At 44.2% G+C, this 13,023-nt stretch overlaps 1 protein-coding gene across 8 annotated transcripts in view; it reads left to right on the top strand.

Annotated features, from left to right (window-relative positions):
• The window catches only part of Znf827 (zinc finger protein 827), a 150,277-nt gene that overhangs the window by 33,622 nt on the left and 103,632 nt on the right, over nucleotides 1–13,023 (top strand). For all 8 annotated transcript variants that reach the window (XM_048813471.1, XM_048813472.1, XM_048813474.1 and 5 more), the window contains exon 3: nucleotides 110–590. In XM_048813471.1, the coding sequence (XP_048669428.1) occupies nucleotides 110–590 (481 nt within the window). The remainder of the gene's footprint in view (nucleotides 1–109; nucleotides 591–13,023) is intronic.

Here is a 13,023-nt window from a genome sequence, read left to right as displayed (position 1 = left end):
GGGGGGAGCTGTGCAGGGTGAGGAAGTCGTGGATGGGGAGTGTGGATGTACGGCGGGCACCCTCCCTGCATGCACGGCACCGAGCTCACTCTTCTTGCTTCTCCATCAGGTTCACCAACACCAGGACCGGGGAGAGACCTTTCAGTGCCAGCTATGCCCTTTCACTTCCTCTCGCCACTTCAGCCTGAAACTCCACATGCGCTGCCACCAGCACTTCCTGAGGACAGAAGCCAAGGTGAAGGAGGAGACCTCAGACCCAGATGTCAAGGGATCTCCCCACCTCAGTGACAGTGGCTGCCTGGGGCAGCAAAGGGAAGGAGGAGGGACAGAGCTAGTGGGGACCGTGATGACGTCTAACACTCCAGAGAGGACTAGCCAGGGTGGGGCTGGCGTCTCGCCTTTGCTGGTGAAGGAGGAACCCAAGGAAGATAACGGCCTGCCCGCCTCCTTTACCCTGAGTGCCGCCGACAGGCCCGCCAACCACACAAAGCTGAAAGACCCCTCCGAGTATGTGGCCAACAGTGCGGCAGCATTGTTCAGCCAGGACATCTCTGTTAAGATGGCGTCTGATTTTCTCATGAAGCTGTCAGGTACTTGACTAGGGTTGTGTTCTCTCTCCCTCTGTCTCTCTGTCTCGCTTTCTTTCTCTACCAGTATTTTCATCTGTAAAATAAGCTGGCAGGATCACAAGGCTCCCCGCAAGTCTGAGAGTCTGCACTTTCATAAATTTTCCTTGACTTACTTTCTCCCGCCCCCCCCCCTTTTTTTTGGCAATCCTTTGGAGGTAGGCGTGGCTTTGGTTTGGGTCTCAGAACAACAGGGATCTTTGATTTCCTTCTGGTTTTTACCCTTTGGGGATTCTCACTGTGAGGGGGGGAAAGGTCACAGGGTGAGCCAAATTTGTGCCCTTTGCTTTGTGCCACCTTGGGCCCCTATTTGACATATCTCTTTCTGCACTGGGTTCTTCAAAGTACTTGCATATGGAATACCTCATTTTGTATTACTCAAGTTCTTTACTGTCTTAATTTGAAAGGACACATTGACAGACCACTATGAGGAATCACACTTCTGCAATTTGAGCAAACGAGAAAGATCATCTGTATGATTTTTCTTCAGGATTTTGTGGGAGGGTTATGTTTGTGTGTGTGTGTGTAAAGTTTTTTATTTTATTGGGGTGAAATTACATAAGATTTACCTTTTTAACCATTTTTTAGGTGTGCAGTTCGGTGGCGTTCAGTACCTTCATCTTCTGGTGTACCTGCCACCACTGTTGGTCTCTAGAACTTTATCTTTCCAAGCTGAAGTTCTGTATCCAATACACAATGAGTCCCCCTAAGTCCTCCCTCCAGCCGCTGGTAACCACGATTTTACTTTCATCTCTATGAATCTGAATCTTTCAGGTACTTCATATAAAGTAGAATTTTTAAAAAGTTTTTTTTAAACAACATTCTGTTCTTACCGTTATGATCCCTTTTTAAAAGAAGATAATGTAAAAATCATGAAAATGTATTCTTATCAATTGATACCACTTTTCCTTACCATCAAATTACACATGACTCTTTTTTGGTCATTTTTTCCCCATGTGTTTTATTTAGCAGCGAAGTTGAACAGGGGTGGAGAGATGTTAGATTTTTTTTTTCTCCCAACTCTTTTTTTTGGGAATGATAAGACGTGTTGTGGGACCGTGCTGATCCTCATTACATTTTAAAAAAGTACAATTTGAAATTTTAAAGGAGTTGTAGAGGGTGGGGAAAGGTCGGTTGAGAATCAGTCCTGTCGTTCAGTGAAGGTGGCAGTCCCCAGGATGATTTCCAAATGCCATTTCAGCTCTTTGGAGATTGACAATACCCTTTAAATGGAGAATAATTGGTCACCGCCTTCCTTTAAGTGGACTGAGAGTCGCATTTCACTAAATGTCATTGCCAGGTGAATGAGAGGCTCAGCTTCACGCCAAAGTCCCTTTTCTCGGTGGCACTTCAGTCAGGTCTTTCAGAATGTCCCCTTAACCCCAGATCTTTGCCCCTCAGCAGTTGGAAGGCGTGAGGCGAGGCGGGGGGATAGAAAATGAGAAACCCAGAAATTAACTGGGTGGGGAGGGGAAGGGGGAGGGGCCGAGCTACAGGAACTAGTTGCATCTAATGGAGTCATTGATGCAGTTCGGGGTCTCCGCTCTTCTCACCTGGCCCTCTCCCTCTCCCATCCCAATCTCAGGGAAAATGTGATTATCTAGACTTTGAGATTTATATTTAAAATTCCTTGATAATGTGGGGAAATACGTGTTTCCAGTTTCCCCTTTGTCATCTGTAATGGAACCTGGCTCTTCCTCCAAGGTCTATAGTAGCAGAAGGGCCTCCTTTTCTGAACTTTTTTAGTACAGTCCTGAGGGAAGCAACTCCAAGGACAAATTCACTTAGCATAGCTTGGTGGTGGTCGTTTCTCTACTTAACAGACAGAGGCACAGGAGGTGGGGAGAGGGCGAATAACTCTCGGTGTTATTCCCTTCACCCCTTGACTCCAGGGAATTTTTTAAATCTGGAGGAAGATGAGGAGGGAGGCGGGAAGGTTTGATCTGTGGATGGAACCCTGTGCATGATAACGCGACTCCTGCTGGGCTCAGCTCCCAGTGCCCCCCATCAGGCATCGGGGTGTAATTAGCTCCAGTCTCAGGAAGCCTGAGAGAGGGTTGTGGCTGCCTGAGCCAGTACTGCAAATAGCAGAGACTGAGGGGAGAAGCAGCCAGTTGGAAGGTTGGGGTGAAGCACTGTGTCTTCTATTGTGATCTGCCGTTTCAGCCAGCTATTGATGGGGAGTTGTTTACAGTTTGGCAGTCGGAGTATTTACCTACTGATCAATTGGCATAAGAAAACAGATAACAAATGCACACTATTTATGCAAAAGGCCCATGCAGCTATTTTATGGTGGCTTACTAGAGGTCCTGAAACCTGACTTGTATGCACTGTTACCTAGCAACCTGTTATAAAGTCGCCGGGGAGTGAGATGCATCAGTAATTTTTTGTGTGTGCATATTTGGATGTAAATGTAAACTTGGTGACTGTGGCAATGCGACCCACCGGAGGAGAAGATATGTTAAAAGGAAAAGGCTACATTTTCTTCAGGGATTTTTTTTTTTTTTTTAAATTTCACTGTCTGGTTGGTTGGACCCTAGAATTGATATCGCTGCTCCCCCTGAGGGGCTCTACCTGGCTCTATCTGGATATGATTCAGGGACCAAAAGGCCAAAATCCCAGGGAGCTGAGGCTGAGTTTCTAGCTCTTCCTGTCCTCCGATGGAGTGAACAAGTACCGAGCCTCAGGCCCTGTCCCTTGGCATTATAACGGTGCCATTGTTCTTGCAGGGAATTTTCTCGCTGGGCTCTGTCCGTGCACCTGCTGATACCATAGGGTGCAGCTGTTTGTGGGCACTGAGTCTGGGAGTCTTTGTGCCAGCCAGATCGCTGTCTGCAAAACTGGAGCACAGTGACAAATTCAAGCGTGTAGACACCTACTTGTTTCCAAAAGAGAGAGAGAAAACACTTGATGCTTTCTTGCCTGGTTATTAAGGAGAGTCTTTCTTGCTCCTTCGATTAAAAATAAGCATAAAGATGTCTGAATGGAGCTCAGTGAGATTCAGAGTCGCTGGATGGAATGATGTTTTAAATGGGTTCTGCATCCTTCTACCCTCACCCCTGTGTGCAGATTTCAACTGTGAAATAAAAAGCCCTTCTCCCAACCATCGGCTGTTCTTCCCTCCGAGCTCACTGAACATTCCCTGCTCCTTTGAGCTGACTATTGCTCCCTAGAATCAGGCATCCTCGGCTCAGCATCACAGTTGATTAACGGAAAGTATGGGGTGACCCCTTCTGCTGGCTTCCTAGGTGGGTGGAAAGTGTTTTATAGACTTCAGTGGAATTTGGAACTGGGCAGTAGGCCTTAGAAGGCTAAGGTCCTACATGTCCAAATAGATCTTTTGTGGAAGCCAGAAGACACATGCAAATCACTGTGTGACAGAACAAATGATTCAGGGGCCACAGGCCTGGAGGTGATCTGGGGAGGGGTGCTCACAAACCATCGGGTGCTTAATTCCTGCTGAGCCTGTTCTTGTCTCCCATGGCCAGCAGCAGTTCTTAACCTCTGCTGCACGCTAGACTTACCTGGGGAGTTTTTGTAAAATGCCAGGGCCCAGAAATTATGATTTAATTGGTCTGAAATAAGCCCTAGACATTGGCATTTTCTTTACAATCTTCAAATGATTCTAACATGCGGCTAGGAGTGGGGACCGCTGACAGGGAGTATAAACTTGGTACCCAGTGCAGTATGTTTCAGCACAGCTACGGACTTTCTGAATATAGGTCTCTTCCCTGTGTTCCATCCCAATCCATGAAGAGGGACATGGGGATGTAAGATAGGCCTGAGGCATTTATTTCTTTAGAGGCCAAGGTTGGCGTGAAGGAGAGACCTGGGGCTGAGTCATATTCATTGAGCCCCATGTTTTTCCTGGTGAGGCTCCATGACCGGGGACTGTCCAGTTTGAAAATCTCAAGTCTCTATCTGGGGACATCAAGGAGCTGGGAGTATCGTGATTAGAAGCCCAACTCAAAGTTGTCTGCAACGCCTAACATCATTTCTCTTTCTGCAAACGGCACTTTTCAAGATATAAAACTTAATTCTAACTCTCCAAATTATAACCAAGCAGTTGACAGAAACTTGGCACCTCTCTTGTTGGCAGGGAGTATCTTTTTGTCCCTGATTTTCCAAAATAAAAGATATAAGTCATTTCAACTATTTTTAATTTGGAAACCAGAGAAAATTTTTGTATCGTCTCCCACATCATATTAATTTCGTAAAATTGAGACCAAAATAATTTTAACTAGGAGAGATGGGCTTTTTAAAGTGGTAACTTACTTTTAGCCTCATGGAGGTGGTTCACGAATAAATGGGTACAGGCTAGATTGTTTCTAATTTATTGGCAACTCAGCCATGAAATAGCAAAGGTTTTCATGTGTCAGTGAAGAGGTGATGATAAAAGTGTTTGGGTCATACCTTGGGGCTTCCCACAGGCTTTTGCTCTGCAGCCCCCAATCATTTCACACAGTTTTATACGTCTGCAGTCACAATATGGCTTATGTGTACATGGCAGTTCCCTGGCTGCAGAAGGAAGGTTGGGAGATGCCCACTGAACCAAGTGGTTCCCTCTGCATGGCGGCTCTGATTGGCTTTCTGTGAAGCATCTTAACAAACAAGCCTTCATCTTTGTGCCAATTACAGCCAGAACCCCAGTGCCAGTGCCCCCGGGCTCTCCCCAGTGCCTGGGTGTGCACTCCACACTGGGTCTATTTTTGAACCCCCCCTTTGCATCTTGGTCTTGGCTCCTCTTTTTAGCCCTGTCTTGCTTTCCTCGTGATGGGCACTCGCCAATCATGTGACTCAAATTCCTCGTGGGAGCAGCTGCTTGGGGGGCCTTCTACATGCAAGTAGCCTGAATGCCCTTTGTGAAACCCTGGATTTTATTGAACTCAGTGATTCATAGGAGAGAAGGAGAGTGTGACTCCTGTTTCTCATGACTTGCTAGTCCATGAGACCGATTTGAGTCACAGAAGGGGGCAGACAGGATTATAAGGGGACCTAGAGTGACACACAGGTGTTAAAACCTGCATGGATGGAGACTTGGAGATATATACTCAATGCTTATTATACTTACCTTCTGTAATGCTTACTCTGTGCCATTTAACCCCTGGGAGCCTCACAGCAATCCCATAGCATTAGCATTGCCATTTTACAGATGATGAAACTAAGAAACAGAGGTTGAGTCTTGCCCAATTTCAAACAGCTAATAAGTGGCCAGACTGGTATTTTAATCTAGGCAGCCTGGTTCCAGCATTTCCTTCCCTGAGCTGTCTGGACCTTAAATTACAAGGTAAAGAAGCAGCAAAATAGGAAGTTGGCTCTATTCTCTGCTCTTCTTGTTTGTTGTGGGGTTAGCCAGAACCTCTTATGGATCCTCTCTCTGTTATATGGCAGATATTTCCAGCATTTGTATTTTCTGCATGTGCGTGTGTGTGTGTGTGGGGGGGGGTAATGGGTATGGCTAGGCAAGTGCTCTACCGCAGAGCCTCCTCTCCAGCCCTTGGAAGTGGTATTAATAGTTTTGACTTCTCAGGGAGTGTTTTAGTCAGCCTTTTTTTTTTTTTTTTTTCGCTGCTGTGACCAAAAGACCTGACAAGAACAGTTTTGGAAGAGGAAGAGTTTATTTGGGGCTCATCTTTTCGGAGTTCTCAGTCCACAGATGACTGACTTCATTGCTCTGGGCTTGAGGTGAGGCAAAGCATCATGGCAGAAAGGTGTGGAAGAGGAAAGCAGCTCAGAACTTGACAGTTGGGAAGCAGAGAGGGACTGAGGTGCCTCACCAGGGAAAATATATACACCGAGGCACGCCCCCAAGGACCCACTTCTGCAGCCACACCGTACTGCCTACAGTTAGCACCCAGTTAATCCGTCTAAGTGGACTAATGCATTAATTAGGTTAAGGTTCTCATAACTTAACCATTCACCCCTAAACTTTCTTGCATTGTCTCACACACGAGCTTTTGGGGGACACCTCACATCTAAACCATAACAGGGAGTATTTTAGAACATAGAGAATACTAATAGTAGGGTCCACTTACCTTTGCATAGACTGTTAGGGTACAAGTGTATTTTCAAATACGTCGTGTCCCAATGAGCGTGTGGATGAGGAATCCAAGACTCGGGAGTCCGTGGAAACTCATCATGACGCATCAGAGCTTGGTTTCCTCACTGTGCTGGAGACAGTGTACCTCCTTCTAAAAGAGCCACCAGCATGATGTTTTATCCCGACAGACCCTTGAGAAAACTTATCAGGGTCCATCATTACTGTAAAATTAAAACTAAATCATTGTCTTCCTCCTCACAGAAGCGGATTTTCTTCTATTTACTGCTGTTGTCATTGTCACACTTTGTACTTGCTGTTATTAAGCTCCATCGTTCGTCAGATGTGTTTGCAGTGAGCTAGGCCCTGTGCCAACCACAACCACTTCATGCAGTTTTTCTCTTGACCCCCACCACAGCCCTGTAGGGTCAGAAGTATTAAACCTATTTTATAGATGAGGAAGCTGAGACTTTAAGGTTTCGGCCACAAGAAACAGAGCAAAGATTCAGCTCTGCCTAGCTGCAAAGGCTTGGCTCATGACCACTTAATTAGCTATTACCTAATTTTTATTTCTCAGTTGAGCAAACTGTCTTTTGACCTCCGTCTGCTTCACTGTTTATTTTCCTTGGCTTCGAATCATGGCATCATTTCTAATGCATGTGCTTTTAGTCACTAATCTGGTTAAATTCTTTGTATCTTCAGAATGCGTGTACGATTCATCTTTTCCTGGGCAGCCTTCACTTCACCTAGATAGCTTGCCCCTCCAGATCCCCCCAGCCCAGCACCCCACCCTGCCCCCCAGTCCTCCAAAGCATTTCTGATGGACTGTTCTTCAAATACCTCCTGCATCTAGGGATGTCCCTGACTGCCTGCCTTCTGCTGAGTAACAGCTCTCCACCACTCTGGACAAAAAGTCGGCAGCCTTTAGCTTTGCTGGGGTGTAGACCCCCAACCCCCCGCCACTTCCCTTCTTCTGCCTTCTCCAGTGTTATTCCAGGGTTCTGGTCATTTGATCTATGGAGCGCCATTTATATCCTCCTCCAAAGTCGCCCTGCACAGGGGTGAGCCTCCTGGGAGGGAATCACTGTGGCCATTTCATAGTCCACAGCAAACCACCCATCAGACTCTGGGGGATCCATAATGACAAAAATCACTTGCACACTGATCTGTGAACCAGGGATCAAAATGACAAGCATAACGGTCTCAAGGAGATGTCGTTTGGGGTAGGTGGTCACTGCGTTCCCTGGAAGGGGAACTGTTGTCCAAGTCTTTAGGTTTCCTTTCTTCTGGTTCATGCAGGTCACTCGGGAGTATGACCTTTATAGTAATGTTGTCATCTCGTGTAACAAAGCTGTTGTCCAGTCTTTAGGTTTCCTTTCTTCTGGTTCATGCAGGTCACTCCGTTGCTGTTCACCCGTTTCCTTTTTGAATGTGTTAATAGTGTGCGTTTAAAAGACAGCTTTCTTTCACATTTACTCAAGACTTGATGGCTTTTCCAGGACTTGTCCTTCCTGCTGTTGACAAGGGAGATATCCTGTCTGTTAAGCGGATTACTGCAGATGGCTACTTTTGCTCATTATGTGTGGGGTTTAGTAGTTTAGTTTGTAGAGAAAGAACTTATGTATTCCTTTTAAAGTTCTTGAAGCGCCCTTCACTATTGTTACTAACCTTGACCTTCTCCATAGGTGGGCTTCCTCCTCCCCCTGTGGCTCTGTATCCTTCATCAAACCTGTCATGGGGGACCTTTGCAGTCTTGATTTGGGTACACAGATCCTAAAGTGTGGCCAGGTATTAATGAGAAATATAAGATGGTTAAAATTTCACTAAACACCAGCTGTAGAACAATTAAGGCAAATTAAACAGCAAGCTTTAAAAATATTTAGCAAATGTGGTACACATTCCATTTTCACACAGTATGCTTAGCCTTTAAAAGTAATATTCAGTATAGAATTAATTATTATTTAATTAAATCATAGCCTCTGTTTTGGTTTTAGAAGACAATTTATTTTTCTCACTCAAAGCACTTCAAATTGTCAAAAAAGCAAACAAATAAACAAAAGCAAAACAAAGCCCAGGTCCCCAGCTTGCTCACGAGTGCTTCTGTGCCACTCACAGAGCAACGTAGATGGCTGTGATGGCAGCAGGGTACGGTCTGGAAAGCTAAACTCTGACTCTGGTTTTATCACTCATGACTGTGTGATTTTAAAAAGGTCATGTCATCCTCTGAGCTCGTGTTTTCTTATTGTAAAATAAGGGAGATAGAAAACAGTAATGGTTTTCATTTCGTTTTTTTAAACACCAAACCCATTTATTTTTCCAAACAAAATCTTAACTGAATCTCAATATGTAAAACTCATATTGGAAGATGTACTTGTCAAGTAACTTTTTGTTTAAGTTCACATTTATTATACTTATTTATTTAAAACCCCCAAATTAAAGAAAAATTTTACTCTGGTGTTATGGAGTATGATCTTTATAGTAATGTTATCATCTAGTATATTTCTAAATTTACCTTGCTATTTGCAGATTCAAGATTCTCTGCTCCAGTGCAGGGAAGTTGTGGCAAATGGGAACAGATTTCTATCAACTCATCTTGTAATCTCAAGGTCCCTTTAATTCAATCTATTCAGATACTCAAAAGAGTATAATAATATAAAGTTTCTGTTTCAGAGACGACAACATTTAGCAACTTCCTTTATTTATTCCTTATAACAAACGGTAGACAAGAAGCATCCAAAACTTACAACTTGCAGTACAGCCATTCAAAATCCTGTTTCAACTGTGTGGTGACTACTCAGTTAACTGCTCTTTGGAAAATGTATTTAATGACATTAGGTCTTAGATGCCTCGTCTGCAGAATAGGGATTACATTAGGACCTACCTCAAGGGCTGTTTGTGAGGGTCAGATAGTTAATCCACATAGATTGCTCGGGATGCAGTATTTCCTGGCCCATGTCCATGTGCTCAGTAAATGACAGATCCAGCTCTCTCTGCCTGTCTTCATAATGTGTGTCTGTCTTTGTTGTCTGTTAGCTACAATGGAACACATACTCTTGGACTGACCCTGGTATTTAATTTAAGGCAGGTTTGCCTAGGGGACAGTTGGTGACGTCTAGGGACATTTTATGTTTTTACCACTGGTAGGAGCTACTGGCCTCTAGTGGGTAGGGGCCAAGGATGCCAGGAAACATTCTACTATGTGCAGGACGGTCCCCCTCCAAACCAATTATTCAATCCAGAATGTCAGTGGCACAAAAGTTGAGAAAAGGGCTTCAGGGCTGCATATAGGTTCTAGTAGTTCCGTAACTGTACAATGTTACGTGGACACACATGCATAGACCTGGATATTTTCGAAAGATCAGTGGAAAGCCAACCACTTCCTTATTAACAACAAATTACTAGAAATTTAACACTCCCAAATGACAGGAGAAACTGCATTACAAGGGCTACACAAAACCAAATTAACTCATCAACACAAGTTAACACACTGGTGGACTCCAGGGGGTTGGCATTTTAGGTGTGCACTACTGGTGAATTTGAGATGTACATTTGTTGGAACCCCTGTAGCATATCATGGGGTTCCTTGGAACACCATTTGAAAATCATTGCTCTGCAGTCCCCTCCAGGTCCAAGAACCTGGCTCTGGTTTAGGGTGAGGTAGTGAATATAGTTCTCAACGGCCTTCCTTTTTCACAGAGTAGTTCAGTATTCACCAAAGTGCCAGACTATAAACTGAACAAGAGCTCTGTCTTCTTGATCCCAAGGGAAGGTATCATTTTCCTTCACCAAAGGGAATCAAGAGGATGGGTCAGAAAACTTTATGTAGCATTCCTTGTCTTCTCTTCCTCCTCACAGTCAAATCTGCACAAGATTCCTTCCTACCTAAAAGCACCCCTTCCCTTCAGGTGACACCCTGAGCTCACCTTCCTTTTCTCAATAATGACACCTCATTCACTCCATATCACTTATTTTCCAAATCCCATGTTCCAGCTGCTTAAGATAGCGTGCTTCTTAAAGGTCTCGGGCATCTTGGAGAGGAAGGAAAGGGCTTGGGTGCATTTTTACCTAGCAGCGCTGGAGCCTGGGGTCTGCATGTACCAGCTCTGATTCATTTATCCATCTGTTAAACTCTCAGGATCTTAGTTTTCTTATCTATGAAATGGTCTCTAAGGATGTTAATAGAGTTTTCTGGGGGAGAGGAGGCTTAGGGGGGATCTCCCTTGGACCTATGGCACCTTCTGTAAGGAGGGAGTTCTTTTGTACTCATTCATACCGACCTTTTAGAATTGGACAGTTGAAATCGTTTTCTCTGGGGGTTTTCCCAATCCTTTCCTGCATTTGTCTTTATCTTGAATCGTTTATAAATCCTCATCGAAGCCAATCTGTTTCCCCTAAATGACAGCCCAGCTCCATCCAGCCCCCATGAACTTACAGATGTACATAATTTATAATCAGAGTGGCTCGGCTCCTAAAATGTTTGGAATAAACAACGAGACACAGGGCCTCTTGATTAGCGGGGCTTCCTCTCTGCCTTAAAAGTGGAGCGTCTGGCAACTTTAAGATACATAAACAGAAGTCGAGGCAGGTGCTGTGAAGGCCCTTTGTGAGCTGCAATCCATATGTGCACAGATCTTTCTGTGTGAGGAGTAGGAATGAAGTAAGGACCACGCAATGATTCATAAATTGTTGCTTTTCTCTTAGCAATTTCCCACAAGGAAAAGAAAGCATCTTTAATTTCACCCTGCTCTACACGTGTAGGTTTTTGTTAAAACTAGAATAATTTAAAAGATGGCAATTATTCAGTCATATTAATTTTTTTTTAAAATGGCTATATGTGCTCTTCTCAATGTAAATATTTTTGGCAACTGAAAGCAGGCTGGCCTTCATATTTCTATTTTTACATTTTCTATTTAGACCCACATGTTTTTCTGTCATATCATTAACTATATTTACATTTTCTCAGCACCTGACACTTTTATGCCCTTCTTGATGTTGTCAGCATAAAAACCAGGTGTATCGTGCTCTGCAAGCTGGTAATCCAGCCACATGGAGCTGGCCTGTTGTTTTTTGAAGTGTCTTATTGAAGTTCTGTTAACTCCAGGTCTTGTTCACCATGCCGAGTGTCTTTTTCCCCTTAAGTCTCATGGAGCATGTATTCTGACCAGTGCTCTGAGAAGCCATTTATATGTTCCCAGACTATCCACCTCATGTTTGCCTTCTCTGCAAGCTGGGATTTGCTTCCAGGGCCTCAGCTTTTTCTGTCTGTCCTAGCCTTATCTTGAAAGGTTAAAATGTTTTTAAATAAAAGATAACAGTGTAGAAGCGTTTTTGTTTGTTTGTTTGTTTGTTTTAATGTTAACCATTCACTTTAAATTATTCCTTCCCAAGGAACCAAAGTCACAGAAGTAAATAAATACACACTGATGACGACTCTGTCGTGACTAGGATGCTCCTGGAAAAGGGTCTTACCAAGGTCGCGGAAGAAAGGGCAAAGTCTAGGTGTGCCATCAGCAAAACCCCCGGGAAGTGGTTAAAAAGTACACAGGGAAGAAATACACTAAGTAAGCGGAGTCTTTAAGCCGACCTCCTGGTTGGGGTTGGAAGTATATATTTGAGAATTGTTCCTTTTGGCTTAGCTTTCAGTGGCATTGCCCCCAAATGGCTGGATGAGAGGCATTTGCCTTGAAATGTTCTGGATTCCCTCTTTAGAAATGCTAGAGGCCAAGGGATTGGATGGGAGACATCTCGCTATGTGGTGTGGTCTCAGTAACAAAGCTTTTAACTTCATCCCAAAGATCTCATCCCCAGGTAATGAGCAGATCCAGAGAAAGCCCTTCCGGTTGATTCCGGTGGGATATTCTAGAGTTCTTAACTTTCGTTTCCCACAAGTAATACTGGAAGCCCATCAGACGCCACTTCTTTGGGTCTTGCTTCTGACTCATGTTTTTATTCAATATTTGATGGCAGAATAATTACTAAAAGAAGTATTTTATTCACTCAAAGAGTACTTACTGCACCCCTCTGATGTGCCAGCCACTGTTCTGGGCACTTGATAGACATCCGCATTAGAATGATTGTCACCATCATGAAGCCTGCCTTGGAGTTGAGGGAACAGACGTTAAGTAGTTAACAACAAATTGAGAAAATGATACAGTATGCGATTTCTCTGCTCAGGCTGCCACGACAAAACACTGCAGGCTGATATCTTATAAATTTATTCTTCAGAGTTTTGGAGGCTGGAAGTCCAAGGTGGAGTTGTTGGGAGGTCTGGATTCTTCTGAGCCTTCTCTTCCTGGCTTGTGGATGGTCCCCTTCTCACATGTCCCGACAGGGCTTTTCTGTTGTGCATGTACCTTGCTG

The sequence above is a fragment of the Marmota marmota genome, unplaced genomic scaffold, assembly GCF_001458135.2.
Source record: "Marmota marmota marmota unplaced genomic scaffold, marMar, whole genome shotgun sequence".
NCBI lineage: Eukaryota > Metazoa > Chordata > Mammalia > Rodentia > Sciuridae > Marmota > Marmota marmota.
The sequence above is the reverse complement of the archived record's forward strand: the minus strand, read 5'-3'. Positions and strand labels throughout refer to the sequence as shown.